At 45.4% G+C, this 27321-nt stretch overlaps 1 protein-coding gene across 1 annotated transcript in view; it reads right to left on the bottom strand.

The window, feature by feature from the left end:
* The window catches only part of Prpf6 (pre-mRNA processing factor 6), a 46580-nt gene extending 19455 nt beyond the window's left edge, over positions 1-27125 (bottom strand). Inside the window, exons 1-11 of the mRNA XM_076852178.1 lie at positions 26956-27125; positions 25341-25509; positions 24061-24179; positions 21375-21453; positions 20058-20234; positions 19700-19855; positions 17133-17227; positions 16566-16722; positions 15143-15305; positions 4248-4366; positions 2872-3090 (exon numbers count right to left, since the gene is read on the bottom strand). Coding sequence (XP_076708293.1) covers positions 2872-3090; positions 4248-4366; positions 15143-15305; positions 16566-16722; positions 17133-17227; positions 19700-19855; positions 20058-20234; positions 21375-21453; positions 24061-24179; positions 25341-25509; positions 26956-27026 — 1524 coding nt within the window. The 5' untranslated portion in view covers positions 27027-27125. The remainder of the gene's footprint in view (positions 1-2871; positions 3091-4247; positions 4367-15142; positions 15306-16565; positions 16723-17132; positions 17228-19699; positions 19856-20057; positions 20235-21374; positions 21454-24060; positions 24180-25340; positions 25510-26955) is intronic.
* Positions 27126-27321: the final 196 nt, after the last annotated feature.

Here is a 27321-nt window from a genome sequence, read left to right as displayed (position 1 = left end):
CCTGTCTCTAAATAAAATATAAAATAAGGCTGGGGATGTGGCTCAGCAGTCAAGTATCCCTGAATTCAATCCCTGATACCCCCCTCAAAAAAAAGAAAAAGAAAAAGAAAAAAAAAAAAAAACACTCGATACAACATAGTAATAAAACAAACACAACAGTAACAACTGAAACAATCCAATTTAAAAATGTAAAAAGGTAAAAATTTTAAAGGTGAAAGAGCTGGGTACAGTGGCACATGCCTATAATCCCAGTAGCTTAGGAGGCCGAGGTAGGAGAATCACAAGTTCAAAGCCAGCCTCAGCAACTTAGTAAGACACTAAGCAACTTAACGAGAACCTGTCTCTAAGCAAAAAATAAAGGGCTGGGGATGTAGCTCAGTGGTTAAGCACTTCTGGGTTCAATCTTTGGTTATAAAAAATAAAAATAATAATAAGATAAAAGGTAAAAGATTTCAGTACATCCATACTACAACATGGAAGTCCCATACCAAGTGAAAGCCAAGTTTCAGAAGACCATACACTGTATACTCCATTTACCTCTAATTTCCAGAGAGAGGAAAGTAGAAAGGGAAAAGGTAGAAAACCAAGTCTTCAGAGGAAAAAAAAGAGCTTGCTTAGGGAGGGCAGGGAATCAGGGATGGCTGGCTGATGGGCACAGCATCCCCTCACTAGTAACAGGAGAATATCAAGATCACAGTGAGGGCTGAAAAGCCAGGAACAGACTAAAAACTGCCCAACAGTATACTTTATTTATTTTGTGGTGCTGTGAATTGAACCCAGGGGCATTCTACCCCAGTGCTCCCCACCCACCTTTTTTTGGGTGCTGGAAATCACTCGTGCTAGGCAAGTACTGTACCACTAAGCTACAACCCACACCACGTTTCTTATTTTATTTTGATACAGGGTCTCACTAAGTCCGCCAGGCTTCCCTTGGACTTGTGGTCCTTCTGCCTCAGTCACCTGAGTCACTGGGATTGTTAGAAATACCAAGGTGTCACAAGAAATCAGACATGTGCTGGGCGTAGGGTGCATGCCTGTGATCCCAGTGGCTTGGGAGGCTGAGACAGGAAGATTGTGAGTTCAAAGCCAGCCTCAGCAAAAAAGGTGCCAAGCAATTCAGTGAGACCTTCTCTCTAAATTAAAATACAAAATAGGGCTAGGGATGTGGCTCAGTGGTAACGTGCCCCTAAGTTCAATCCCTGGTACTCCTACCCCCTCCCCCCCCCAAAAAAAAGAAAAAGAAATCAGACACTTGAAAGTGGGTGGGCAAGGCATTTACTCCTGCTAGAAGACCATGAATGGAACCTGGTGGGCAGCTTTTATCTCCGACACAGTGCTGCTTGGAGGAGCTCAGGGGTAGGTACAATCTACATGATTAGCTAATTTTAAAATTGGGATAACAAAGGTAAGGACTAGTAATTAAAATGGTTATAACTAGATCCAACTAAAGTTAAATGCTATATTCTGAAACCAGACTTTCTATTTCTCACAAGATTAGAGATGTGCCACCACAGCTGGCTTGATTTATCTACTGTAAAAGAGTGAATTTTATCCAATATTAATCATACCTTAATCTGGGAAATGCTTGATGAACTTCAAGCATAAGAAACATGAACACTACACCAAGGCCTGTCACAATCAAAATCAGATGGAAAAAATCTTAAACACTGCCAGAATTCAAAACAAGACAACATCACACTGCTCACTGGAATAGTGTAGCTGAGAAGACAGTGAGATGCATCCTTGAAGCACTGGAGAAAGAGGTATCACCCTGACTTCTACACCAACCATGAATACCCTTCAAAGACAAAGGTGCAATAAAGACTGTTTCCAGACACACAAAAGCAGAAAAAATTTCCGTAGGCAGACCTACACTAAACAAACATTAAATGCAGGCAGGAGAAAATTATACCTGCTGGAGACCTGCACACAGAGAAGCACAGAAAGTCTCAGAAACAGCAGCAACAAGGTTGCAGGACCAAAGGAGCCTGGGCTGAAGGGTTAAGTTCAGAGAGGCATACAATCTGAGGTCTTGCACCTGAGTTTTTCTTTTTCTTTCTTTCTTTTTTTTTTTTTTTTTTTTTGCAGTGCTGGGGATTGAACCCAGGGCTTTGACATGCTAGGTAAACACAATACCATTGAGCCATAACCCCAACCCTGCATCTCAAAATAATAAAAAAAAAGTAACAAGGCCTCAAGGAAAGGGGCACACAGTAGTCCCATCTACTTTGGAGGCTGGGGCAGGAGGGTCATGAGTTCCTGATCAGCCTGGACAACTTAATAATTGTCTCAAAAAGACCTGGGGATGTGGCTCAGTGGTAAAGTGCCTGCCTAGCAAGAGTAAGCATCCAGGTTCAACACCTAGTACCTCTCCCCATAAAACTGCCAAACACAGAAAGGAGCCACATGGCCAAATAACATCCTATGAAACAAAGGATAGGTGCTGAGTGAGAGGAGACCTAGGAACACATTGGGGCAGAGTTGACACAATCTCCCCAGGAGTCTCACAGAGGAAAGGAATAGCACACTCTTGAGCACCTGGAGCAGCAGCCAGCTACAGATGACCAGTAAATAGCCATTTGCCTGTGGCACAGAAGGCCCCTCCTGGCAGGACACGGCTCTGGGGAGTTAGGGTACAGGGCCATTACAAAGCACTTCTGCTCAGTAGAGCCAATCAGCAGAAGCCTCATTTTCTTGTGGCTCCTTGGAGGGGACAACAGAAGACCACGCCCTAGGGGTAATCTAGATGAGCTTCAGAGGATTCTCCAGCCCCAAGTCTACAGGTAAGTGGAACATCCCCTACCCTATGTGAGGCCTCAGCCTGGGGAACACATCTGCTCTCATGTGAACACAGGACACAGGGTAGCCTACCTGGATCCACTGCTCACGGTTGATCTCTACACCATTGGCCCGCAGTGAGGTGATGGCTCGATCGATGATCTTCTCCACCATTTGCGTGTTCCCATTGGCCTCCTCAAGCTTGGCAGCTGTGATCCAGATGTGCCGGTCTGTAGGAATGTTCTCCCGTGCTTTGTTTAAGACCTTGCGGGCATTTTCATAAGTCTCCAGCCTCGCGAGAGCAAGCCAGAGCTAGAGAGGATATCAGAAAGAGGACGGTATGCTGACAGCCACTAGCATGGAGCACTACCCTCCAGACCAGGGATAAGCCAACTTCAAGGACCCCATAGCACCTGCTTTCTCAAAACTAAACTGGGCACACTGGCAGATGCCTGCAATCTCAGCTACCTGGGAGGCCAAGGCAGGAGACCAGCTTGAGCAAGTTGGTGAGATCTTGACTCAGAATAAAAATTTTCAAAGGGATGGGGATGCAGCTCAGTGGAAGATCATTTGCCTAGCATGTGCAAGACCCTGGGTTCAATCCCTACTATTGAGGGGGGAAATAAATCTTTAAGAACCATTTAAACAAGAGCCCAGAAAATGTTTACAGCAACATTTCTCATCAATTGACCATTTCGTTGTGCTTCTGACTCAGCGACTGGTACCCAAAAAGTTGATGGCACTCTTGATCAGAGGTCCTAAGCCCTGGATAAATGTATAGAGTATGTCAGCCTGACATCAGATGGTGGGGCAGTAGGTGAGCAGGGTGGGTTGGAGGAGAGATGGCTGCTCAGCCTTCTGGAAATCTCATCCTAGATCTGTTAATTCTGCATCACTCCATCCCAAAATGTGTATGGGCTTTATTTATTTTTATGTCAATAAAATAAGATTAATTGGGGAATTTCACAATGTCCCTTAGAATAATTAAAGACATACTAGATATCACAAAACCAAGACAAAAATCACTGCACAGAATGCTGTGAATTGCAATGCTTCAACTAAAGAAACCCCACCAGCTATGAGGTGAGGAGCTGAGCCATGAGGGGCTGGCAGAACAGCACACTGCTTTGCATACCTGCCACCCTTCAGTTCCCACCTATAAACTCTGAGGGGCATTAGAAGTAATATCCCTGAAAGAGTGCCCAGTGCTATTTTCTGTGGTGGTCTGGGGTGAGCAAAGATTTAGTTCTGCATGCCCATTCCCCAATTCATGCACCCACTCCTGCTCTGCACTTCTGTCAGCATATGTCTAACTAAAGCCACCTACCACCCTGCCTGGCAGCTGTGCAAAGAAACTGGGTTTCACCCTGCCTTCTACGCCAGAAATCAGAGCCCAGGTGAGACCTTGCTCCTTATGGGTTGCTGTAGACACTGAAAGGCTTGGGTCTTCCTGAGCCTAGCACACTTACCTCCACACTGGTGGGGCAGCACTCTACAGCTCGGCTGAGCATGATCCTAGCATCTTCTGGCTCTTCCAGTTCAACAGCCGCTTTCCACAAGCGAACCGAGTTTGGAACATGCTCAAGGGCTGGGAAAGGCAAACACGAAAGCAGGTCACAGAAAGGGGAAACAAAAGCAAGAGGTTCATGCAGAAGCATGCTGCTTCCAGCAAGAGCTGAACTCCCCTGGTCACAGCCAAGGGCTACAGATCTCAGCCAAGTCAGGTCACAAGACAAATAGAGCACCTGAGCACCCCAGAAAGCAAGGGAGTAATCAAAGGCACTGGTCACACTCGCAGGACTCAGGACACAGGAGGAAGAATGAACCTGAACAACATGCTAGCCAGTACTAGGGCAGCGACACCAGTAGGCCCCACTTGCAATGACGATGAGCACAGGTGGAACTGGTCCTGGTGGTAGGTGTCAGAAGGTTGGCTGCGCTGGGTACACTGGCCCACACCTACAGCTTGGGAAGCTGAGCCAAGGGGATAGCAAGTTCAAAGCCAGCCTCAGCAACAGTGAGGTGCTAAGCAACTCAGCAAGACCCTGTCTCTAAATAAAATAATTTAAAAAGGCTGGGGGTGTGATTCAGCAGATAAGTGCCCCTGGGTTCAATCCCTGGTATCAAAAAAATAAAGAAGAGTGGCTGCTGGAGATAAGGCAGTAAGCTGGGACAGTCTGTAGACCTGGTGGGGGAGGCAATGCCTACATCTTGGCAGGGCACGGGAGCATTTGGGAGAACCACAGATGGCACACCTTACTTGCTTAAAAACAATGTTAAAAAATCAAAAAATGACTAGCATCAGAAAGATCTTAGAATCACATTTTCCCTTAAAACAAAAGTCATGGAACTTTAAAACAGAAGGGAAAAAAAATCAAGAGCAAAATAAAACAATGAATAGGATAAAGATGGGATACTCTCAAGGTCACTAAGAACACAGCTGACACCTGTACACTTGTGAGCCACAGTCTAAGACCACAATGAATACCTGAAACTGTGGACAGCACCATACCCAATTGTAAGCTCTGCAATAATATGCAGCAGGCCCTGATGACAACTAAGTAGCAAACAAGTAGGCTGGATACACAGTTGGAACACTGGAGGCTGGACAGGGGAATGAATGCTGTCCCAGGCAGGAAAGCATGTGATTAAGTCACACCGTTAATGAAGCAACTCAAAACCAATAAACTACTTATTTCTGGAATTTTCTATTTATATTTTTGGGCCATAGTTGACCATGTGGGTGACTTAAGCCAGGGAAAGTGACATCATGGATAAGGGAACACTATCAAATTGCAGTATTATTCAAATGCTCAACATGACAGGCAATGTGCAGGAGCTTAGAGCAGTGCTGAAGTGATACTCAGACCCATGAAATACAACAATGTTAAAAAAAAAAAAAAAATAGACCATTATTCAGGCACCACTGCACTCCTAAGGTCGTAAGGTCCAAGCTACTCGGGAGGCTGAGCAGAAGGAACTTGAGTTCATGACTAGCCTGGGCAAGTTGTGAGAACCTGTCTCAAAATTAAATAAAATGGATGAGGATGTGGCTCGGTGGCAGAGCAGTTGCCTAGTATATGAGGCCCTGTCTTCTATTCCCAGCAAACGCACACACACATACACACACACACCACACACCCCCTGATTTTAAATCTTTGGAAAATGAACAAATTTCCCAGTCATCTTGGAGAGCCACTGGTTATTTTGAAAGCTAGCAAACAAAAAGAACAAATTCAAGAACATTCTTTCTTGAATAAACTCAGAGTAAACAATACTGATAGAAGTTCTCTTTGGAATACTTCTGAAAATACAATCAAAACCAGTAGGAGAGCCAGGCATGGTGGCCCACGCCTATAATCCCAGAGGCTCGGGAGCCTGAGGAAGGAGGATGGTGAATTCAAAGCCAGCCTCAGCAAAAGCTAGGCACTAAGTAACTCAGTGAGACCCTATCTCTAAATGAAATACAAAACAGGGCTGGAGAAGTGGCTCAGTGGTCAAGTGCCCCTGAGTTTAATCCTGGGTACCCCTTCCCCGTCAAAAAAAAAAAACAAAACAGTAGGAGAGCTGTACTATCACCACTGTGCACACCCTCATGACCTAATGGGCACAGGCACCTGTCAATTGCTGCTCAAAGCAGGAGCCCAATGGCTGTGAAGAGCTTCAGGAAGGACACTCAGTTATTGGACCATCTCACCTGTCAACAGGAGCAGAGGGCCTGAGTGTTTCCTGATGCATTCCAACACTTTTTACAAAGGAGGGCAGAGGGGGAAAATCAAGCTTAATTCTGCAGAGTCTCCAAATGTACCTCCTGATTTCAAGAAGTCTCAAGACATGACAGATCCACATTAAGCCTCATGGCTGAAGTGAGCGGAATCCACAGGAAAAGCCAGACACCAATCTAGAAAGGACACATCATTCAAAGGCGCCACTCAGTCCTGATTCTCACCTACTGTGTGTGTGTGCCTGTGGCATGTATTGACATGTGGAAAATTTGAGCACTGTGGACACTGAATGAGACAATAAATTATTACTGTTATGTTGTTATGACTCAGAAGTAGCATGGTACTCTTGACTGTAAAACATGCCTTCACTTTTTAGAGGAACGTGCTAAAACCTAGGGTTTGTTCTATAAAGGCCACGTGGATGTTTATTAGAGTAGCAGGTGGCACAGACCACACCACAAGGTCCATGCTTCTTGGACACTGGAAATCAGCATTAAAAAGCAAATTGCAGAGCTGGGTTTGTGGCTCAGCAGAAGAGCATTCACCTAGCATGTGCGAGGCCCTGGGGTCGATCCTCAGCACCACATATAAAGGTTTTATATCCAACTACAACTAAAAATAAATTAATTAATTAAAAAAAACCCAAATTCCAGCCAGGCGTATCCCAGCCACTCGAGAGGATGAGACAAGAGAATCATGTGTTCAAAGCCAGCCTCAGCAAAAAAGCAAGAGGTTAAGCAACTCAGTAAGACCCTGTCTCTAAGTAAAATGCAAAACAAAAAAAAAAAAAAGAAAGAAAAAAAAGGGATGGGGATGTGACTCAGTGGTCAAGTGCCCCTGAGTTCAATCCCCAGTACCAAAAAAAAAAAAAAAGCAAATTGCAGGGACTGGGGATGTAGCTCAGTGATAGAGCACTTTTCAAGTATATACAAAGCCCTGAGTTAGACTCCCCAGCACTATTTAAAAAAAGCAAAAAAAAACCCTGCATACAGAGAAGGCAACTACCATCCTCCATGAGAAAGGACTGCCTGGGCAGATTGTGATGAGCAAACAGATATCACAGAAAATAGAACCACCACCCCCCGCAGGCTGTGCACATGCTAGGGCAGCTTGGGCATTAACTGTAAGAACACAGGGCACTCTGCAGCTCCACCCACTGTGACTCAGCTTTGAGAAGGACCCGAGCAACACCAGGGAGGGGAACGGAGCCTTCTAGGAGCCTCCAGTCTGTTGCAGATAGCAAGACCCTCTCTTCAGACACTGTTCCCCAAAAGCCCAGAGGCTAGAGCAGAAACAGAGCTCCACCTCAAGGGCACAGGCGGAAATCTGAGCCCCAGTCAGCCCAGACAGAATACAACTCAGGACTTGGGAAACCAGAATGCTTCCAAGGACGCCCTGAGAGTATCTTCTTTCCTGTAAACTCATGGGCCCTCCTTGCTGAAAACAGACTTAAATTTAATATTGCAGAATACGCAGACCCACAAACCTCCTCACATGACATTGGCGCCATCTGGAGAACTGGACAAAGCCAGAGAACCCACTCTGAGCCCACTCACTAGTGGCAGCAGGTGCTCTCCCAAGTCTAAGGAGCCAGAGTTTTGCCCCTGTAAGTACCTGTGAGGCCCACACAGCCAAGGAGACCAGTCTGCTCCACACCACACACACCACTTCCTGTGTGGACTTTGCCATGCTGACTAGACCCAACAAGCAAGCAGCAGCATGTACCTGAGATGTACAGGCCCTGGAGGTAGCAGAGCAACATACCCCACAAACCCCAAGGACCCACTCCAAGGGGAATTTTGCAGGGTCCTGTGGTCTGGGGTACACTGAAACACCTCTTACATGATGAAACTCAGCTGCTCCTTTCACAGTACCTATTATGGACATGGAAGATGGCATTAAGGCCCCAGGCCCTAGCCCTGCACTCAGAGTAACCTTCTACCTAGTTCCCCATCACCCAGGCTCTTGGTGTGGTGGGCCTAAAGCAACAGACAGCTCAGCAGGCACAGGATCTTCCAACCCCAGAGACCCAACAGCACTTGACTATGCTAGCCTCTGGGAAGCCTAACAGGAGAGCCTAAGCACTCTTCCAGGGGAAGAAAGCCTTGCCCTCCCGCAAATGCCTGTTGTCCTGCTGAAGGAAGCAGCCCTGGTGAGCAGCAAGCATATGATTAAGGGGCATGAGGTGACCAGAAAACACCTTCACCATGAACTCAGTGTTACCTGTAGACCAAGCCTCAAGGCTGGGTGGATGTGGCAGTGGCCTCATCAGGTAAAATGGAAAGAAAGAGACAGGGGTGGGCCAGAGGCAGGTACAGCACTGCTAAGCTGCCTAAGCCACAGAATGACACTGCCCATAACTGGGGCTGCTCAATCATCTGCCTCCCTTGGCCCATACTTGCAGCTTTGGGAACTAAGAAAGAAAAAGCCCTAAGGTTTATAGGATTCTGCATGGTACACTGGCACCAAACAACCCTGACTGATTCCTGTAGGGCAGTCTCCTATTTAGGGTGGCAGCCAATCCTCCTGAACAGCAGGAACACTAAGAAAAACTCCCCAAAGCCAGGCCCCAACACTATCAGATACAGTGTATGCCTGTGCACAGATGCCAACCACATAGCAGAACACCAGTCTCAAAGGCACAGTGCTGCCTACACAGCTCCCGAGGCCCTGAATCCCACTTCCACCCTGTGCACTAGCTGTCAGAAGCCTCATCCCAAGGCAGGAGATGCTAACCAGGCACATGGCCACAGCTCCACCATCTCTCTGATTTCTTCATACACCATCCTTGATTCCCAGGGGGAAACCAAGCTGCCACGATTCACTGGGAGATCATGTCTAAGGTCTAGAAGGTCCTGAGTCTCGGTTTAGTATTTCTAGGGATAAAAGTTAATGAGAGGGCTGGGTGCGGTGGCGCACCCCTATAATCCCAGCAGGTCAGGAGGCACAGGCAGGAAGATAGTGAGTTCAAAGCCAGCCTCAGCAATTTAGTGAGGCACTAAGTGAGACCCTGTCTCGAATAAAATACAAAAGAGGGCTGGGGATATGATTCAGTGGTCAGGTGCCCCCGAGTTCAATCCCTTGTACCCACCCACCCCCTCAAAAAAAGTTAATGGGACTACAGTGGCCAGAACAGGCAAAACCAGCACAGATGCAGACTTGCTGGAGGCAAAGTCTGGGTCACCTCTGTAGGTACAGCACTCAGCCAGGCACAGCGGAGAAGAAGAAGGAAGTCCTACCTCCAGCAGGTGGCATAAAAGGATTCTCCACACAAGGGAGGGCTGCCTATACACTAACTACCTCTCCCTGTGTGTGGGTGGGAGGGGATGCTAGAGACTGGGCCGGGGGTGCTCTACCACTAAGTTACACCACCAGCTCTTTTTACTTTGACACAGTTACCCAGGCTAGCCTCACACTTACCATCCTCCTGCCTCAGCCTCCAAAGTCATTGGACGTACACACAAGTATCACCACTCCTGACTCCAGACTTCACCATTCCACGTTCAAGAACAGGGCATCCCGGTGGGACTGAACTGTGGAGTCCCTGACTTCACCTAGAGGGGGTGTGACAATCCCAAGACCCCATGTCTCCAACCTCTGGGAAAACCAGTACCTTTCATCAGGGGTTCAAGAGCAATCCACAGGAGCTGCTAAGACCAATGCCCGCTGAACAACTCAGTTCTTCACAGGGCTCCTAGGCTAAATACCTCCACAAGCTAAGACTACCCCACAGAAGCCTGACACAGCAGCAGCATGTGAAACACTGTAGTACAGTCGGCCCAGGTGATGAAGCCACACACCACGAGTGGGCCAGAAATGGAAAAGCATTCTGAATATGAAGATATGACCACATGGGCTGGGGTTGTGGCTCAATGGTAAGAGAGCTTGCCTAGCATGTCAAGGCCCTGGGTTCAATCCTCAGCACCACATAAAAATAAATAAACAAAATAAAGGTATTATGTCCAACTACAACTAAAAAATAAATATTTTTTTAAAAAGATATGACCACACAGTGGCCAACGGAACCTCCCATCCCGTGGCCATCTGACCCTAAGGGAGGACACCCAGGGTACTGAGGGCTGTGCTGTTCCTGTGCTCTCAGGCCACATCAGTGAAGCCACCAGAGACTGCCTGCTTTGCAGATCTGAGCCTGTGGTCTCACTTCCATCACCACATTAACTGGCAGTGACAGTGATTCCCACACACCAGGGCTGGACTTGTCTTAAGGAGCTGAAGGAAGACAACTAATGGTCTGACCCCTCCAGGGCACTGTGCTCACTGGACACCCACTTGACCAAAGGACTCACAGGCCACAACATCTCTTCTGATTCTGACAACCCTCTTTTCCCAGATGGAAGACACTAAACTTGGAAGTCACCCACATGCCCAAAGTTATTCGGCATCCTCTTGTCTCAGACCAGAAACTAAAACTGTTGTTCTCCAAATAAAAGACTACGGTCCTAAAGCACTAGTGTAGTGGCAGTCACCTCCCTTTCACTGCCGAGCTTGTTAGTGGTACCTGTCTTAAAAATTCACCAACAATTCAGTGCAGCAGCTCTGGGCTCTTCTGTAGTTACCCCAGATAAAGTATGCTGTTTTCAGAAACTCTCCAAGAGAAGGGGCCAGCCAGGACCAGGACCAGGGAGAAGCAGCAATGGCCAACCTGGTGATCTGAAGCTCCTTCACTCTGGTGCAGCATCTGTCTAAGTGAGCAGAGCCAGAAGGCCCCTCCCTGCAAGGCCCAAGAGGACCCTAGAAAGGCAATCCCTCCACAATCCCCAACACTCGTCCTCAGTCTCATCTCCATGAATACACTCCCCTTTTAGATCTGAAGCCAACCAGAAATGGGATGGCATCATCCAGGTAATCTGGTGGTGAACAGGGAGTGACTAAAAACACATCTGTGACCCTCATCAGACTGGAAGGGGATATTCAGTAAGAGTTTTCCTAAATAAATAACACTAATTATTCAGCACTTACTGTACTTTTCATCAAAGAACTATTTTCCTGCCTGAAATAGACAAGAAGTTGAAGACAGTGTTAACTTTTTGCTCTTGGCCTTATTAAGACAGGCTCTAAGCATTACACACAAGAAAATAGACCATGAGACCCAACAGGAAACATGCTGGAATGCACAAGTCACATACTCAGGGAGAACTAGGATATAGAAGTCACATACAGCAGACAGTAAGAGGGCAAAGACTACACATGTTAGATAAGGGATGTCCCACCCAAAAGCCCTTGCCTGCACAGACCTATCAGCACCCGGTCCTAAGGCATCTCTGATTCTCCTTCAAATACACATCTGAAAATGGAGAGCAAGACAGACTCAACTGCACCTAGACTAAATACAGGCAGAACAAGACACCGACACAGCACAGCGCAGGACAGTGGCACACGCCTGCAATCCCCGTTACTCAAGAGGTTGAGGCAGGGGGCTGGGGATGTGGCTCAAGCGGTAGCGTGCTCGCCTGGCACGCGTGCGGCCCGGGTTTGATCCTCAGCACCACATACAAACAAAGATGTTGTGTCTGCCGATAACTAAAAAATAAATATTAAAATTCTCTCTCTCTCTCCCCCCCTCCCCCCTCTCTCTTTAAAAAAAAAAAAAGAGGTTGAGGCAGGAAGAGGACAAGTTTGAGGCCAGCCTGGACAACTTAGTATGACCCTGCTTCAAAATAAAAAGAATTGGGGATGTAGCTCAATGGCAGAACACTTACCTAGCATATATTAGGCCCTGAGTTCCATCCCTAGTACAGAAAGGAAGAAAGAAAGAAGACAGGCAGGTAGGCAGCATGGACTATAAGGTCTGGTGGAGGTAGCCAAAGCAAATTCAAGCCAAAAAAGCAAAGCTAGAGGCATCACAACACCTGACATCAAATTATACTACAGAGCTACTGAAACAAAAACTGCATGGTTCTGGCATAAAAACAGACATGTAGAGGAGAGTACAGAAGAGAAGATACAGACAAACCCACAGATAGTCATCTGATCCTTGATAAAGGTGCCAAAGACATACACTGGAGAAAAGGTGTCTTTATAACCAATGGTGCTGGGAAAACTGGTTATCCATATGTAGAAGAATGAGACTGAGTCCTTTTCACTCACCACGCACAAAACCAACCCAAAATGGATCAAAGACCTTGGAACTAGACCAGAAACTATGCAACTCTTACAAGAAAATGTAGGGTCAACACTCCCAACACACAAGCATAATAAGTTTCTTAATAAGACCCCTACAGCTCAGGAAATAATGCCAGGAGTTAATAAATGGAATGGCATCAAATTAAAAAGCTTCTGCCCAGCAAAGAAAATAATTAGGAATATTAACAGAGAACATACAGATTGGATAAAATCTTTGTTTATTACTGTTCTGACAGAAGATTAATATCTAGAATATATGAAGAACTCAAAAATTTATATAAAAAATCAAATAATCCAATTAATAAATAGGGAAAGAATTAAATGGACATTTCTCAAAAGAAATATAAATGGCAAAAAAATACATGAAAAAATATTCAACATCATTAGCAATTTGGGAAACGCAAATCGAGACTACCCTGAGATTTCATCTCACATGAGGCAGAATGGCAGCCGTCAAGAATACAAAAAATAAGGGGCTGGGGATGTTGCTCAGTTGGCAGAGTGCTTGCACAAGGTCCTGGGTTCAATCCCCAGCGCCATAAAAAAAAAAAAAAAAAAATACAAATAATAAGCCAGGCATAGTAGCACATGCCTGTAATCCCAGCGACTCAGGAGGCTGAGGTAGGAAGACTGTGAGTTCAAAGACAGCTTCAGCAACTTAGTGAGGCACTGAGCAACTCAGCTAGACCCTGTCTCAAAATAAAATATAAAAAGGGGCTAGGGAGGACTGAGGTTATGGCTCAGTGGTAGAGTGCTCACCTAACGTGTGAGCGCCGGGTTTGATCCTCAGCACCACATATAAATAAATAAAATAGACGTATTGTGTCCATCTACAACTAAAAATAAAATTTTTTTAAAGGGGCTGAGGATGTGGCCCAGTGGTTAAGCACTCCTGGGGTTCAATCCCCAGTACCAAAAAAAAAAAAAAAAAAAGGACAAATATTAAGCAAAAAAAAAAGAATACAAACAATAATAAATGCTGGAGAAGATGTGGAGAAAAGGGGACACTTTTACACCATTGGTGAGATTGTAAACTACTACAACTACTATTAAATCAATATGGAGGTTCCTCAAAAGAGTAGGCATGGAACCATAATATGACCCACTCCTCAGTATTTACCCTGAAGAATTAAAGTCATCTTACTACAGTGAAACATGCATACCCATGTTTGTAGCAGAACAATTCACAATAGCCAAAATATGGAACCAGCCTAGGTGTCTATCACTGGCTGAATAAATAAAGAAAAAGTAGCATATACACAGTGGAATTTTATTCAGCCATAAAGAAAAACAAAATCATGCCATTTGCAGGAAAATGTTTAGAACCAGAGACCATTATGTTAAGCAAAAGAAGTCAAACTCAGAAGGTCAAGGGTCCTATGCTTTTTCTCACATAGAAACTAGAAAGAAAAAAGAAAAAGAAGTTGGGGACAGATATCATGAAAATCAAAAGCAGATCAGCAGAGGAAAGAGACCAAGGGGAAGGGGGCAAGTACTCAGAGTGAAATTGGCCAAATTGTATTGTTATATGGTATGCATGTTCAAAAACATAACAAGTCTCATCACCATGTACAACAATAATGCATCAATAAAAAAAAGTATGCAGTGAAGCACTAAGCAAGTTAGTGAGACCCTGTCTCTAAAAAGAATACAAAACAAGGCTGGGGATGTGACTCAGTTGTTAAGTGCTCCCGAGTTCAATCCCTGGTACAAAAAAAAAAAAAAGTGGTGGTGGGAGAAGCCTTGGTAGAGGGAGCAAGAGTGCTCCTTTCATGAATTCCCAGTGATGAGCATCATATAAGCTGCCAACAAAGGCCACCTTCCAGGAGCCTGAGGCACAGCCTGATCCATGCAAGAAGGAGCGCCATCACTGCAAACTCGGGCAGACCACGCAGTCAGCTCAGACTTACACCAAGCTACATCCTACCCACAGGCACTCCTCACCCTAGCACAGCACAGTCCTTCCCACAGGCACCCCATCCAGCCTCCAGAACCCCCGAGGGGATCTGGAACACAGTGTCCTCATCTGGAAGATGAAGAGTATCTGGAGGACAGACTGCCCAGCTTATGTGCTAGAGGAAACCAAGCGTTCCAACCAAGCCTCCGTCACGTTGGGCACTTCACACCTTGGTATCCCTCCCCTATGGAGGGTCCAAGAGCAGAGGCAATCCAGCTAGGAAAAAGCTTGGCAAATGTCAGTAGCTCCTTACTCTCAGCATAAACCTTAGCCAAAAAAGATAAAAATAAAACTACACTAAACATCCTGGGCCAAGGAGCAGAGTACCAGGAGTCAAGAAAGCACAGCTCCACCTTGGGATGAAAACCACAGGGATACCTCTTGTAGAGGACAGAGACCATGGGAACACCTCCTATAGGGAACAGGGACCATGGAGGGGAAGTAGGGACACTGACAATGAAAGCCATATGTCTTGTAGGGACGCAGAGACCAGAGGGCCCTCTAAGGGAGGCTTTGCCCTTACCCAAGGGAGGCTCACCTTTCCGAAGAACCCGCTTCTTTGCTCGAATGTCTGTTTCCAGCTCTGCAGCTCTGATGTAGATCCTGACAGACTGTGGGAGATGGCGGACAGCTTGGGCCACCACAGCCTTGGCTGTGTCCCCCGGCTGCAACCTGGCTGCTTCTAGCCAGACGTCTTCACTCTGGGGCAGGAAAAAGAAAAAAAAAGCAGTGAGGGCCTGTGCAGACTGCAAGCCACAGTGGAGCAGTAGATACTCAGGGCACATATTCGATCAGTCAGCTTGGCCACACACACCTACACCAGGACTCTCCCTGCAATACCAAGGCATAGAAACATGGCTGCCACATGTCTAACGAAAGACACGTGCAACAACACTTCTCAAAAAGAGTATAATTTCACTCTGCAGGGTTACCCTACAAAGCAGAGACTGTATCTGATGGAAAGTTCTGATTTGTGCCTGATTCTTAGGTAAGTCCCCTTGGGTCCTTTTTCACTACCAGTCTGCACAATAAAGTACATGGCACTCAACAGGGCTTCATGAAATCTTTTTTTTTTTTTTTTTTTTTTTAAGTAGACACAGTATCTTTATTTTGCATTTATGTGGCATTGAGGATTGAATTCAGTGCCTCAAGCATGCTAGGCAAGCGCTCTACCCCAGAGCCACAACCCAAACCCCCTTCATAAAACTTTTTAGGCTTGTCTGGTCATTCCAACTTCAAAAATGCAAGCACTGTCCAGGCGTCCACCTGTAATCCCAGCAACTCGGGAGGCTGAGGTAGGAGGAATACAACTTCAAAGCCAGCCTCAGCAACTTAGTGAGGCCCTAAGCAACTCAGGGAGACCCTGTCTCTAAACAAAATACAAAAAAGGCTGGGGATGTGGCTCAGTGGTCAAGTGTCCCTGTTCAATCACAGAACGGGGGGGGGGGGGGGGGGGGGGGACCCAAGCTAGACACGTAGTGGAGCATGCCTGTAATACCAGCAGCTCAGGAAGCTGAGGCAGGATCATAAGTTCAAAGCCAGTCTCAGCAAAAGCAAGGCACAAGCAACTCAGTGAGACTGTCTCTAAAACAAATATATTATAGGCCTGGGGATGTGGCTCAGTTCAAGTGCCCCTAAGTTCAATCACCAGTACCAAAAAAAAGCACTAGCATATTCTAATATTAGCATCGTCCTTAGGTTTTTTACATCATGTGGCACAACAAACTACCCAGTTTCACTCTTACCTGCCATTAAAGGGAAAGGAGATCAGCTTCACTCCATGTAGAAACCAGAGAAGCCCACACCCTCCCCTAAGCTGCCTACCCTTTGTACTTAAGGCAAAGGACTTGCTAGCTTCAGTCTACTCTTATAGGTATCCTGCATGGTATAGACACATACACAGTCCCTCAGGGGTTGCAATCTTGACGCCGTCCAGGAAAATACCCTACAATGGGCTTCACCTTGGGGCACATCTCTGTTCCCTTCATGATGAGGTTCCGAGCGACTTGTAGCTTCCCAGTCACTTCCTCCAGGCGGGCTGACGCAATCCAGGCTGGTGGGTGATGAGGGTTCGTCTCCCGAACAGACTTGAGGAGCAGTCGTGCCTTCTTGATGTCACTGTTGAGAGCAAAAATGCAGTACTGAGCCACACTGCCAGGGGAGCACCCAAGACCAGAAAGAAAGTGTCTATGTCACAATGTACTAAGCAATCGACTCAGCAATGCAAGCCAACCAAAATTCCCGACTGCACTACTCCAAGCCTGTTTAACGTCCATGCAGATAATTCTGAACATCAAAAACCACTTTCTAGCTCAGCCAAGGCACTGACTTTGAATGATATGTGTAAAACACTTAACACACCCACTCAAATGGAAAATATATACTTTAAAAGGAAAACCAAACTATGTCATTTCTTAGAACACCTATCCCATATTTTGACTGCATATTGTCAAAAAAAAAACAAACCTTAAAACATTCTAAGCAACAGGAGTTCCCATCCCAAATGACCAACTCTGCACATCACTCACTTGATATCTCCACCATGGGTGGGGATCATGGAGTTGAGATCCGTCAGATAGCCTTTAGGGTCCACAACAGTCTGTCCACTCACTGAATCAGACACCTGCATTACAGGACAAGCAGAAAATCAGCTGGACGCAACCAGGCCCATGCAGAACAAATGCTCATAGGGCCCCTGGAACAAGTCCTACCAAGAGCCCTGACCCAGTGGGGAGTCATGAAAAGAGGAAAATAACATTAATTCAGATGACAATTTGTGATGATGAATTTTTTCTACATGGAAAAGACACATTAAAAATGGCTAGGAGTAAGGCTGGGGCTGTAGCTCAGTGGTAGAGCGCTTGCCTTGCAGGTATGAGGCCCTGGGTTCCACCCTTAGCACCACATAAAAATAAAGATATTAAGGGGATGTGGGGATGTGGCTCAAGCGGTAGCACGCTCGCGCTCGCCTGGCATGCGTGAGGCCCGGGTTCGATCCTCAGCACCACATACAAAGAAAGATGTTGTATCAGCCGAAAACTAAAAAAATTAAAATTCTTTCTCTCTCTCTTTAAAAATAAATAAATAAAGGTATTAAAATTAAAAAAAAACCTTGGATATTTATCTAAAAAAAAAAAAAAAAAGAATGGCTGGGAGCAGTGGCACATATCTGTAATCCCAGAGGCTAGAGAGGCTGATATAGGAGGATCACAAGTTCAAAGTCAGCCTCAGCAAAAGTGAGGCGCTAAGTAATTCAGTGAAACCCTGTCTCTAAATAAAATACAAAATAGGGTTAGGGATGTGGCTCAGTGGTTGAGTGCCCCTGAGTTTAATTCCCAGTACCAAAAAAAAAAAGAACCAATAAGGAGCGAAACCCAGAAATCAAAAAAGATTGATTGCAAGGTTTGGTTTGGGTTTTAGTACCAGAAATTGAACCCCAGGGGCTCTTAACCACTGAGCTTTTAATTTTTTAATTTGAGATGGGGTCTTGCTAAGTTGCTTAGGGTCTCACTAAGTTGCTAAGGATGGCCTTAAACTCACAATTCTCCTGTCTCAGCCCACAGAGGTCACTGGGATTCTCCTGAGCTGCTGGGATTACAGGTATGAACCACCTACCTAGCTTGGAATTTTTTTTGAAGTTTGTGAAATATTCACACGCAATTCTCCAAACACAAATGGAAGATTATACACATCACTCTGAAACTGTTTTTTTTTTTTTTTTTTTTTTTAATTGGTACCGAGGATTGAACCCAAGGGCACTCAACCACTGAGCCACACATCTCCAACCCTTTGTATATTTTTAGAGACAGGGTTTCACTAAGTTGCTTAGGGTCTTGCTAAGTTGCAGAAGCTAGCTTTGAAGTTGTGATTCCTCCTGCCTCAGCCTCCCAAGCCACTGGATCACAGGCGTGTGCCACTGCACCCAGCTGCAAATGGTTTTCTTTTTTTTTTTTTAATATTTTATGTTTTTAAAGTATTTATTGAGTTGAAGATGAACACACATACTATCTTTATTTTTTATGTGGTGCTGAGAATCAAACCCAGTGCCTCACATATGCAAGGTAAGCACTTTACCACTGAGCTATAGCTTCAGCCCCTGAAACTGGTTTTCATATGCATGATTATTTTTCCTAGTTTACTGGGTCTTTTGTTGACTTTACAGTGTTTTCCATTATGCAAAAATTCTGAATTTCACCATAAACAAATCTGAAACATTTCCCTTCGGGGTTTTTAATGTGTGTTTCAGAATCAGAAAGGGTTCCCTACTGCACTAGGTCCAGCACCCAGTAGTCTCTAGAGTGGAGTGCCCATTCACTTTAGAGCCGGGTGGCAATTTAATGAAATACAGAAAGAAAACATTTAATTTTTAAATAAAAAGAAAAGACAGGTCTGGGGGTGTAGCTCAGTGGTAGAGCACTTGCCTAGCATTCATGAGGCCCTGGGTTCCATCCCCAGCACCACAGAAAAAAAGAGAGAAAGACATTAAGCTCTATCAACTGAGACATATTGCTTGTCACAAGCACCCTCATCATCTCAGTTGGCCCTAGGTCCAGAGTAGAAGAGGATGGTAGGCAATGTCACATAGGTCTGGCCCTTTGGATGCGGCCCTGGGTGTACTGTGCTTGCCTGGACTATTGGTACACACAGTCCTCACCTGAACACAGAATTCTATCTATTTTTGTAACAGAAAAAAGACTCTTTACTTTTTTCTTTTCCTTTTTGGTACTGGGGATTGAACCCAGGGGTGCTCTACCACTGAGCTACATACCCAGCCCTTTTTATTTTGAGACAGGGTCTCATTGTGCCTGGCCTTGTTGGGTTTGTTTGTTTAAATGACATAAATTTTTAAATATCTTTTTTAAAAATTTATGTTTTAGTTAGAGATGGACACAATACCTTTATTTATTTATTTTTATGTGGTGCTGAGGAGCAAACCCAGTGCCTCAAATATGTGAGGCAAGCACTCTACCACTGAGCCCCAGCCCCAGCCCCAGCCCCAGCCCCTTGTTGGGTTTTTCAAACAATAATAATAGCTTTATAATCAGGTAACAAGATTTTCAGAGTTATCCATAGGAAAACACCCAGGGCCACTCACCTGGCTCAGCCTCATGTCCATCAGGGTGTTCCTTGCTTGGCCAATCTTCCTCATGTCCAGTTCACCTGTGCCTGGCGTCATCAGTCCTGGGGTCATCCCTCCTGGGTATGGAGTGTTCAGTCCACCTGGGTACGGCGTGTTCAGACCCCCAAATTGCTGGAAGGTAAAGGATAAAACACTGGTTTGCACTTTCATGTGAACTTCATCTTCCCTGAAATAGTCCCACAGGGGCTGACAGGCCCAGCTGTGCAGACTCAGCCACAGCACAACTACTGAGCTGCACGCACACTCAACCCATTGCTCCCACCTGACCTGTCCAGACCCCAGACCCCCATCTGCCTTCTTTTCAGATGCTCACAGTTTGCCGGGGATCCACAGAAGTATGGTTTTCCCCAGTCTGTAAATGCTTTGCAAAGAAACTATCAGGAACAGGGGTCAGCTTCTCATAACGTGGATTCCGTTGGCGTTTGTTTCTTGCATCACCAACTTCTGGGATGCTTAGCCATTCTTCCTCTGTGACCTCTGCCAGCTTCCTCTGGAAACACAGTCCAAAGCATAAATCATCAACAGAAGTTCATGGCTCAGGCAGGGCTACACTCACCCTCCTACAACCTGCAGAGCAGCAGGCCTTAGAGAGGACTTTGATGCAGAAATGGCCTTTTACTACACTTAAGAGAAATCCATTTATTGGATCTGTTCTATGGAATTAAAATATAAATTATTCTATCAAAGCATAGGTACAGTGGTGCACACCTATAATTCCAGCAACTCAGGAGGCTGAGGTAAAAAATCAAAAGTTCCAGGCCAGCCTGGGTAACTTAGGGAGACCCTGCCTCAAAATAAGAAAGGGGCTAGGATGTAGCTTAGTGTTAGAGCACCCCTGGGTTTGATCCCCAATACTGGGAGGCAGTGGGGAGCCCAACAGGCACAGTTTAGAAAACCTTACTTACAGGGCTGGGGTTGTGGCTCAGTGGCAGATCCTTAGCACCACATAAAATGAATAATAAAATAAAGGTATTGTTGGGGCTGGGGTTGTAGCTCAGTGGTAGCGTGCTTGCCTAGCATGTGTGATGCACTGGGTTCAATTCTCAGCATCGCATACAAATAAATAAAGGCCCACCAACAACTAAAAATTAAAAAAAAAAAAAAAGGTATTGTGTCCATCTACAACTAAAAAAATTTTTTTTAAAAAGAAAATCTTATATTCAAATGAAGTTAAAATTACACGAAAATAAGTTTACTGTTCCCATCTTTTGCAACAGGTGAAGGAAAGGTGTTTTGTTTTTTAAACATACACATAATCAAATGCACTAAAGTACAAACCTTCTAAGCAATTAAGTAAAGCACAGTTAGTAAAATCTCATTAACTCCACAGCAAAGCAGTCAGGCCCTTTGCTCAGGCTAGGTATATCAGAAACACACCAGCCAGGCACAGGCACCTGAAGCCCCAGCATGCAGGAGGCTGAGAGGAGTTAAAGAGATCAGTCTGGGCAATGTAACAAGGAGTTAAAGAGACCAGTCTGGGCAATGTAACAAGACTGTTACCAAAAAAGGGGCGGAGGATGTGGTGCGCCTATGGCAGAGAGCTTACCTAGATCAGACATGAGGCCCTGGGTTCAATTCCCAGCACTACAAAAAAAGAAGAAAGAAACAGCATGCCACACTATCTGCTTACTTTGAGATCTGAAAACTGCTGCTGAATTTTAGGGCGTTCCATCCGGTACTTCTCAATCTCTTCTTTCTCCCTTTGCTCTCTATGAAATAAAATATGTACCTGCATTAGAAATATTAGGGACCCATGTACGTAATCCCAGCAGCTTGGGAGGCTGAGACAGGGGGATCATAAGTTCAAAGCCAACCTCAGCAAAAGCAACTCAGTGAGACCCTGTCTCTAAATAAATAAAATATAAAATAGGGCTTAGGATATGGCTTAGGGGTTGAACTAAAGATGAACTCATGCCCCTGAGTTCAATCTCTGGTACCCCACCTCAAAAAAGAAAGAAACACTGTGTCCATTCCAAAACAAAGCTGGCTAGTTATATACCCTAATTAAATCACCAAAAAAGAATACTTTCATACTAAGCTGCTTAGTCAAGTGTATATTAAGGCAACTATGGAAACATTTATATACATAATAATTCAACTATCTACCAAATGAAAATAGGCAGAAATTTGATAAAATAAAAAGAAGTTATCTTACTTTGATATACAGTTGCTTGAGTTACAATGGAGTTCTGTAGCAATAAACCCATCACAAGCTGAAAATTTCCCAAATCAAAAATCCATGTAAATGGGTGCTTCCCTCATTCTCAAGATAGCCCGCACTCTCCCTTGAAAGTCTATCTACCTTCCTAAATAAACCTGCCTATGCAAAAAAAAAAAAAAAATAGCGTGTAATACCCCTACTCTACTGAACACATGAGCTTTGCAGAACACACCACAGAGCGCTAGGCATCGTTCCTTAGATTGCATGGATGACCAGGAGCTGCTCAGCATCACAAGAAAGTATCTTGCCACCTATCACTAGCTCTAGAAAAGATCAAAATTCAAAGTACAGTTTCTATTGAATGCATACTGCTTTCATACCATCCGTAATGTTGAAAATCATGAGTCAAACCTTTTTAGAGGGCAACCATCTATAAATTCTTCCATTTGAACACAAGTATATTCACTGCTTTAAAATTCACAAATTCCCTAAGGCAGCCTATGAATGTTCAACTCAGAAGCAAAACTGAAACACTATGAGGGGTCCCTATATATATAAAGCCCTCAACTTATCTCGCCCCATCTGCCAGGTCAGATGGTTTGTATCACCATCCACGTAACTTTTTCAGGGACACAGGGCTATGGATCATTTAGAACTAAGCTTAGACAAACCAAATCAATCTACCAGGAGTTGATATGAACCAACTAGCTACAACTTTTTAAAATGAGATTTAAATTTTCCTCTATAAAGAAAAAGGAAAACATCCTTTGGTAGGAACATAAATTGGTAGGAATTTATATGTAATCTGATAAATGGACTGAAGGAGCAGGGCATGGTGGCAGAACCCTGTAATCCTGGCTACTCAGGAGGCTAAGGCAGTAGGAATGCAAGTTCGAGACCAGCCCAAAAGCTAGTTGCCCTGCCTAGGCAACTTAGCGAGGCCCTATCCCAAAACAAAAATTTTAAAAGGGCTAGGGATGTGGTTCAGTAGAGACCTGCCTTGCATGTGTGATGCCCTGGGTTCCATCACCAGTAATGGGGGGAAAAAAAGAGAGAGAGAAAGAAAAACAACAAAAAAGGCAAGGGGTGCAGCTTAGTGGCAGAGTGCTTGCCTACCATGTGCAAACCCCTGGTTTTGATCCCCAGCACCACCAAAAACAAAAAGCAATAGAAAGAGAAGAAAGAAGTATTAGTAGTTACTTTCTGGGCTTATAAAGAAACATACTTCATCTCATTTTTCTAATCCTCTATAATGAGAAATTTGGGGTTTTTTGTTTGTTTGTTTTTACCCTTGCACTAGGTATTGAACCCAAGCTAGGCAAACACTCTACCACTGAGCTACACCCCCAATCCTTTTTAATTTGAGACAAGGTCTCATTAAGTTGCCCAGGCTAGCCCTGAATTTATGATCCTCCTGCCTCAGCCTCCCATGCACCTAGGATTACTGGCATGTACCACCAAACACAGGTAAAAATGTAACTTCCTACTACAATAAATTAGAAACTTGCAAACCAATATAATGCCTTTTTATACATTGTAGCATCTTATGTTTACTTCACTAAGTTCCCCAGAATAAGGACAAAGGATTCAGAAAGCTGCCACATCAATTGGCACACTGAAGTAACATCAACAACAGAAATGCAGAACACCCACCTCACAGGCCTGCAGAGAAAGTCTCCTCTCCAACAGGTACCAAGGACAGAGCTTGCCTGAGTTGGCACCATAGGAACCTCTATCCAAAGCCTGCTTCTGGTAGACTTCCTGATGTCTGCCCCTCCCACCAGCCCAACTTGGTTAAATCACTCCCAACCCTATAGCCACATACAACACTGACATGTGGAACAAGTTTCCAAACCACAACTACCATAAAATCTGCATATTCATTTTCAAATTATTTAACATGGATTAATCAACATCACTCTCCATTTCATGGATAACTCTAATGTCTAGTCAAAGTAATACCCCAAATTCTGATTTGAGGGGTATTCAGGCTATAGAGTTCTTAAGTTTCACTGTAGCCCCCAGACCCAGCTGACCCAGACCAAGACCCATGCTGTCTTGAAGCTAAGCTGATACATAATAATCCTACAACTCTTCTCTTAGTCTAAAGTCAGTGCAAAACTTATTCTGTCAGATAAAAACAGCATTAATTTACCTTCTTTCTTTTCTTCTTTCATCCATCCTTTTATCCAGAGCTGCATAAATAGCATCCGCTTCCTCATCATCTTTCTCATAGGGCCCACTGGAAAAGAGGCTCCCAGCATAGCCATTAAACTAAGAACCAAACAATACATTAAAAGAGTCAGTGCTCCCTTGAGCATAATCCCACCAACTCAAAGGACTTTCCAGATGTAAATTACTTGCCAACTGCTTTTTATAGGACAATCCCAAATTGAGAGCCAGTCTATAGCCAACTGATCAATACTCTTCAAGTGCCAAGGGCGTGAGAGACAGAGGAGCTGGTCTAGCTGGAAGAGACTAAAAAGACTAAATGTGATGGGGAATCCTGGAACAGGTGCCATGCCAGGAAAAGGACATTTATGGAAACAGCGTAGAATTCAAACAAGAGCTGTAGATGAGTGAGCACTATGGGGCCGACATTAATTTCCAGGACTCAGTAACTGTATTAAGATAATGGAACATGGATGAAAAGGAGCTTAGTGAAGAGTTTTAGGAACTTTTTTTTTTTTACTTCTGTTGGTACTATTTTAGCAAGAACCTAAAAGTTTAAAATTATTTCTGCCAAGCACAGTAGTACACTCCTATAATCCCAGTGACAAAAGAGGCTAAGGCAGGAGTATCACAAGGTCAAGGCCAGCCTTGGCAACTTAGTAAAACCTTGTCTCAAAAAAATAAAAAGGGTTAGGAATGTTGCTTAGTGGTAGAGCACCCCTGGAGAAGGAAGGAAAGAAGGGAAGGAAGGAGGAAAAAAGAAAAGATTGATTTCAAAGTTAAAGTTCCATAAAAATTATTTTCCTAGGAGCTGGAGCTATGGCTCAGTGGTAGAGTGCTCGCCTAGCATGTGCAAGGCACTGGGTTCAATCCTCAGCACCACATAAAAATAAATAAACAAAATAAAGGTATAAAAAAAATCACATCCATCCTAAAAAAAATATTTTCGTAGGAGGAAAGACATCACTTATTAGAAGCCATCTAGAAAAACTCAACTGAACCACGAGCTAAGGGACAGGCACTGAAGCCATTTCAAGTAAACATCAACACCATCATTAATGACCAGCAGGGCAATGTACCAATAGGACATTCAGACATTTGTAAGTACATCTCTTCTGAAAAGATGAAAAGGAGGCTCATGTCTGTTTTTACTGTTCCCTTCTCACACAGTTAAAGGAATCTATGAATCGGAGCACCTCATCATGGAAGCCAGTCAGCCCTTCTGACTGGTGGAAGGCAGCACAGAAGCCCCACAAAAGTCACCTCATCATAGTTGGTGTCATTCAGATCTTCATCATCATCATCAGCAGCCTGGTTTTTCTTCATCTGGTCCCCCACTGTTCTCTTGCCTGGTGGAGCATGGCGATCATCCACAGGATCATTTGCATCCCGGGCCGGCCCAATGTCTGACCGGGTGGTGAAACCAGTGGCACTGCAGGAAGATGCCCATTACCTAGATGGTCCTATAGTAACATCTCTTTTTCTAACACCTCTGAGAATTTCAACATTCTGCTGGCAGTAAACCATGCTTTCTAACCATGCTGAGCACCACTGATCTTCTCTGCTTGCCTTATGTTTCCACCCCAACCCCCACCATCACCCCAAGGTTTGACCTTTTCTCCTCCATGTAAATTACCAGGTCTCAGATCTCACTCCTCCCAAGTCCCAGCCTCACATTTCCAACAGCCTGCTGAGCACCCCCATCCAACTAGGTCAAACCAAGGCCCTCTCTGGACCCTGCAGCTACTCTCAGCTGTCCCTGCTGTTAATAGCAGCAGTGTAGTCCCAGGCATCAAAACATCATCTTAACCTCCCTCTTCAGCCTTCTCCACCCCACCGACCCTCAAGTACTACTGATCCTACCTCCAAATCCCCCCTCCTCAAATTACACCACAACTGGCAAACCAGCTGGCCATACCTACTCCTAATCTTTGTATTGCTCTACCAGATGATTCTTCCCAAAACACAGTTCTGACTGAGGCATTCTTTGGTATCACTGGCTCTCTGAAGCCTACAGGCCTCTTTGACCTTCTACAGCTCCATTTCACTCACTTTGGACTCCTTGCTGTCCCCTGGTTTTCCTTTGATCCTTCCATTTTTAACCCTTTAACTGCCTACACACAAAATGCCAGTTTCTCTTCTAGTCCTGCCACATCTGATACATTCAAATCTACCTTTTTCTAATCTCTGGAATCCTCACGTTCTAAATCTGTTCCTCTTCATATACTTAGTTACATAAGCATCAAACTTCCTCTGGTAAACTGCTGGCCCTCTGAAAATGGTGACACATCTGTGTTCTGTGTGCCCCTGGGGCAGTTTCTGATACCACTATCAAATGAGACCCACTTTTTGCTTCAGATAACCAAGAACAACTCTAAGAACTGCTTATTTATCCAATTAAGTAACGGTGGTCATCTGTGAGGCAGGCATGGGTCACCCAGGCACCAGCCCGCCTGCCCCCAGGAGCTGAGACTGAACAGACAACCTAAAGTGACCAATACTAAATAGAAAAGATCAGTCGTGCTTAAAGCAAGGAAGGGCTAACGTGCTCCTACTTCACATCAGGACCTTATCTACTCCTCACGGATGACTTGCATGCCGTCAATACCCACTTTAGACATCAAAATGCGGGCTCAGGGCCCGGGGTGGTTAAGTCTCAAGTCACAGCTCCTCGTGGCAGGCAAGGCTCACGGCCAGGTCTGCGACCTACACGGATTAAACCAGACCGTCCAGCAGGCTGCAGACTGGCGGCGGACCCTAATTTATTTTCGGTGCATCTTCCGCGCCCTGCGTCCAGGGAGAAACGCTGGCAGCCAGCACGATCCTCCTCCGGACCCCCTCCCGCGCCCCACGCCCCGCGCGCCGCCCCAGGCCTCACCCCCGGCCCAGCCCCGGCACGTAGCCGAGGGGCGCGGGCATGCCCAGGAACGGCTTCTTCTTCTTGTTCATGGTAGCGGAGGCGCCCGCGGCGGAGCAGAGCAAAAAAGCAGCCTCCGGGCGCGAAACACCGCAGACGTCTCGGTCGCTGCCGCAGGAAGCGTCGCGTCCGTCACGTCACCGGCGCCCCGGAAGCAGAGCGCGCAGCCCCGCCCTCCTGATTCTCCGGCGGAAGTCCGTGCCGCAGCGCTTCCGGTTGCGGTTGCGGGGCGCGCCTGCGGCGGGCGCGGGTTCGCGAGAACCTGCGTGTCGCGCGGTGGCGGCGTGGGCGGCCCCGAGCGATCAGGGACCGCACGCGCTCCGCGTC

This window comes from Callospermophilus lateralis, chromosome 3 (genome assembly GCF_048772815.1).
Source record: "Callospermophilus lateralis isolate mCalLat2 chromosome 3, mCalLat2.hap1, whole genome shotgun sequence".
NCBI lineage: Eukaryota > Metazoa > Chordata > Mammalia > Rodentia > Sciuridae > Callospermophilus > Callospermophilus lateralis.
This window is presented reverse-complemented; position numbering and strand designations above follow the sequence as displayed.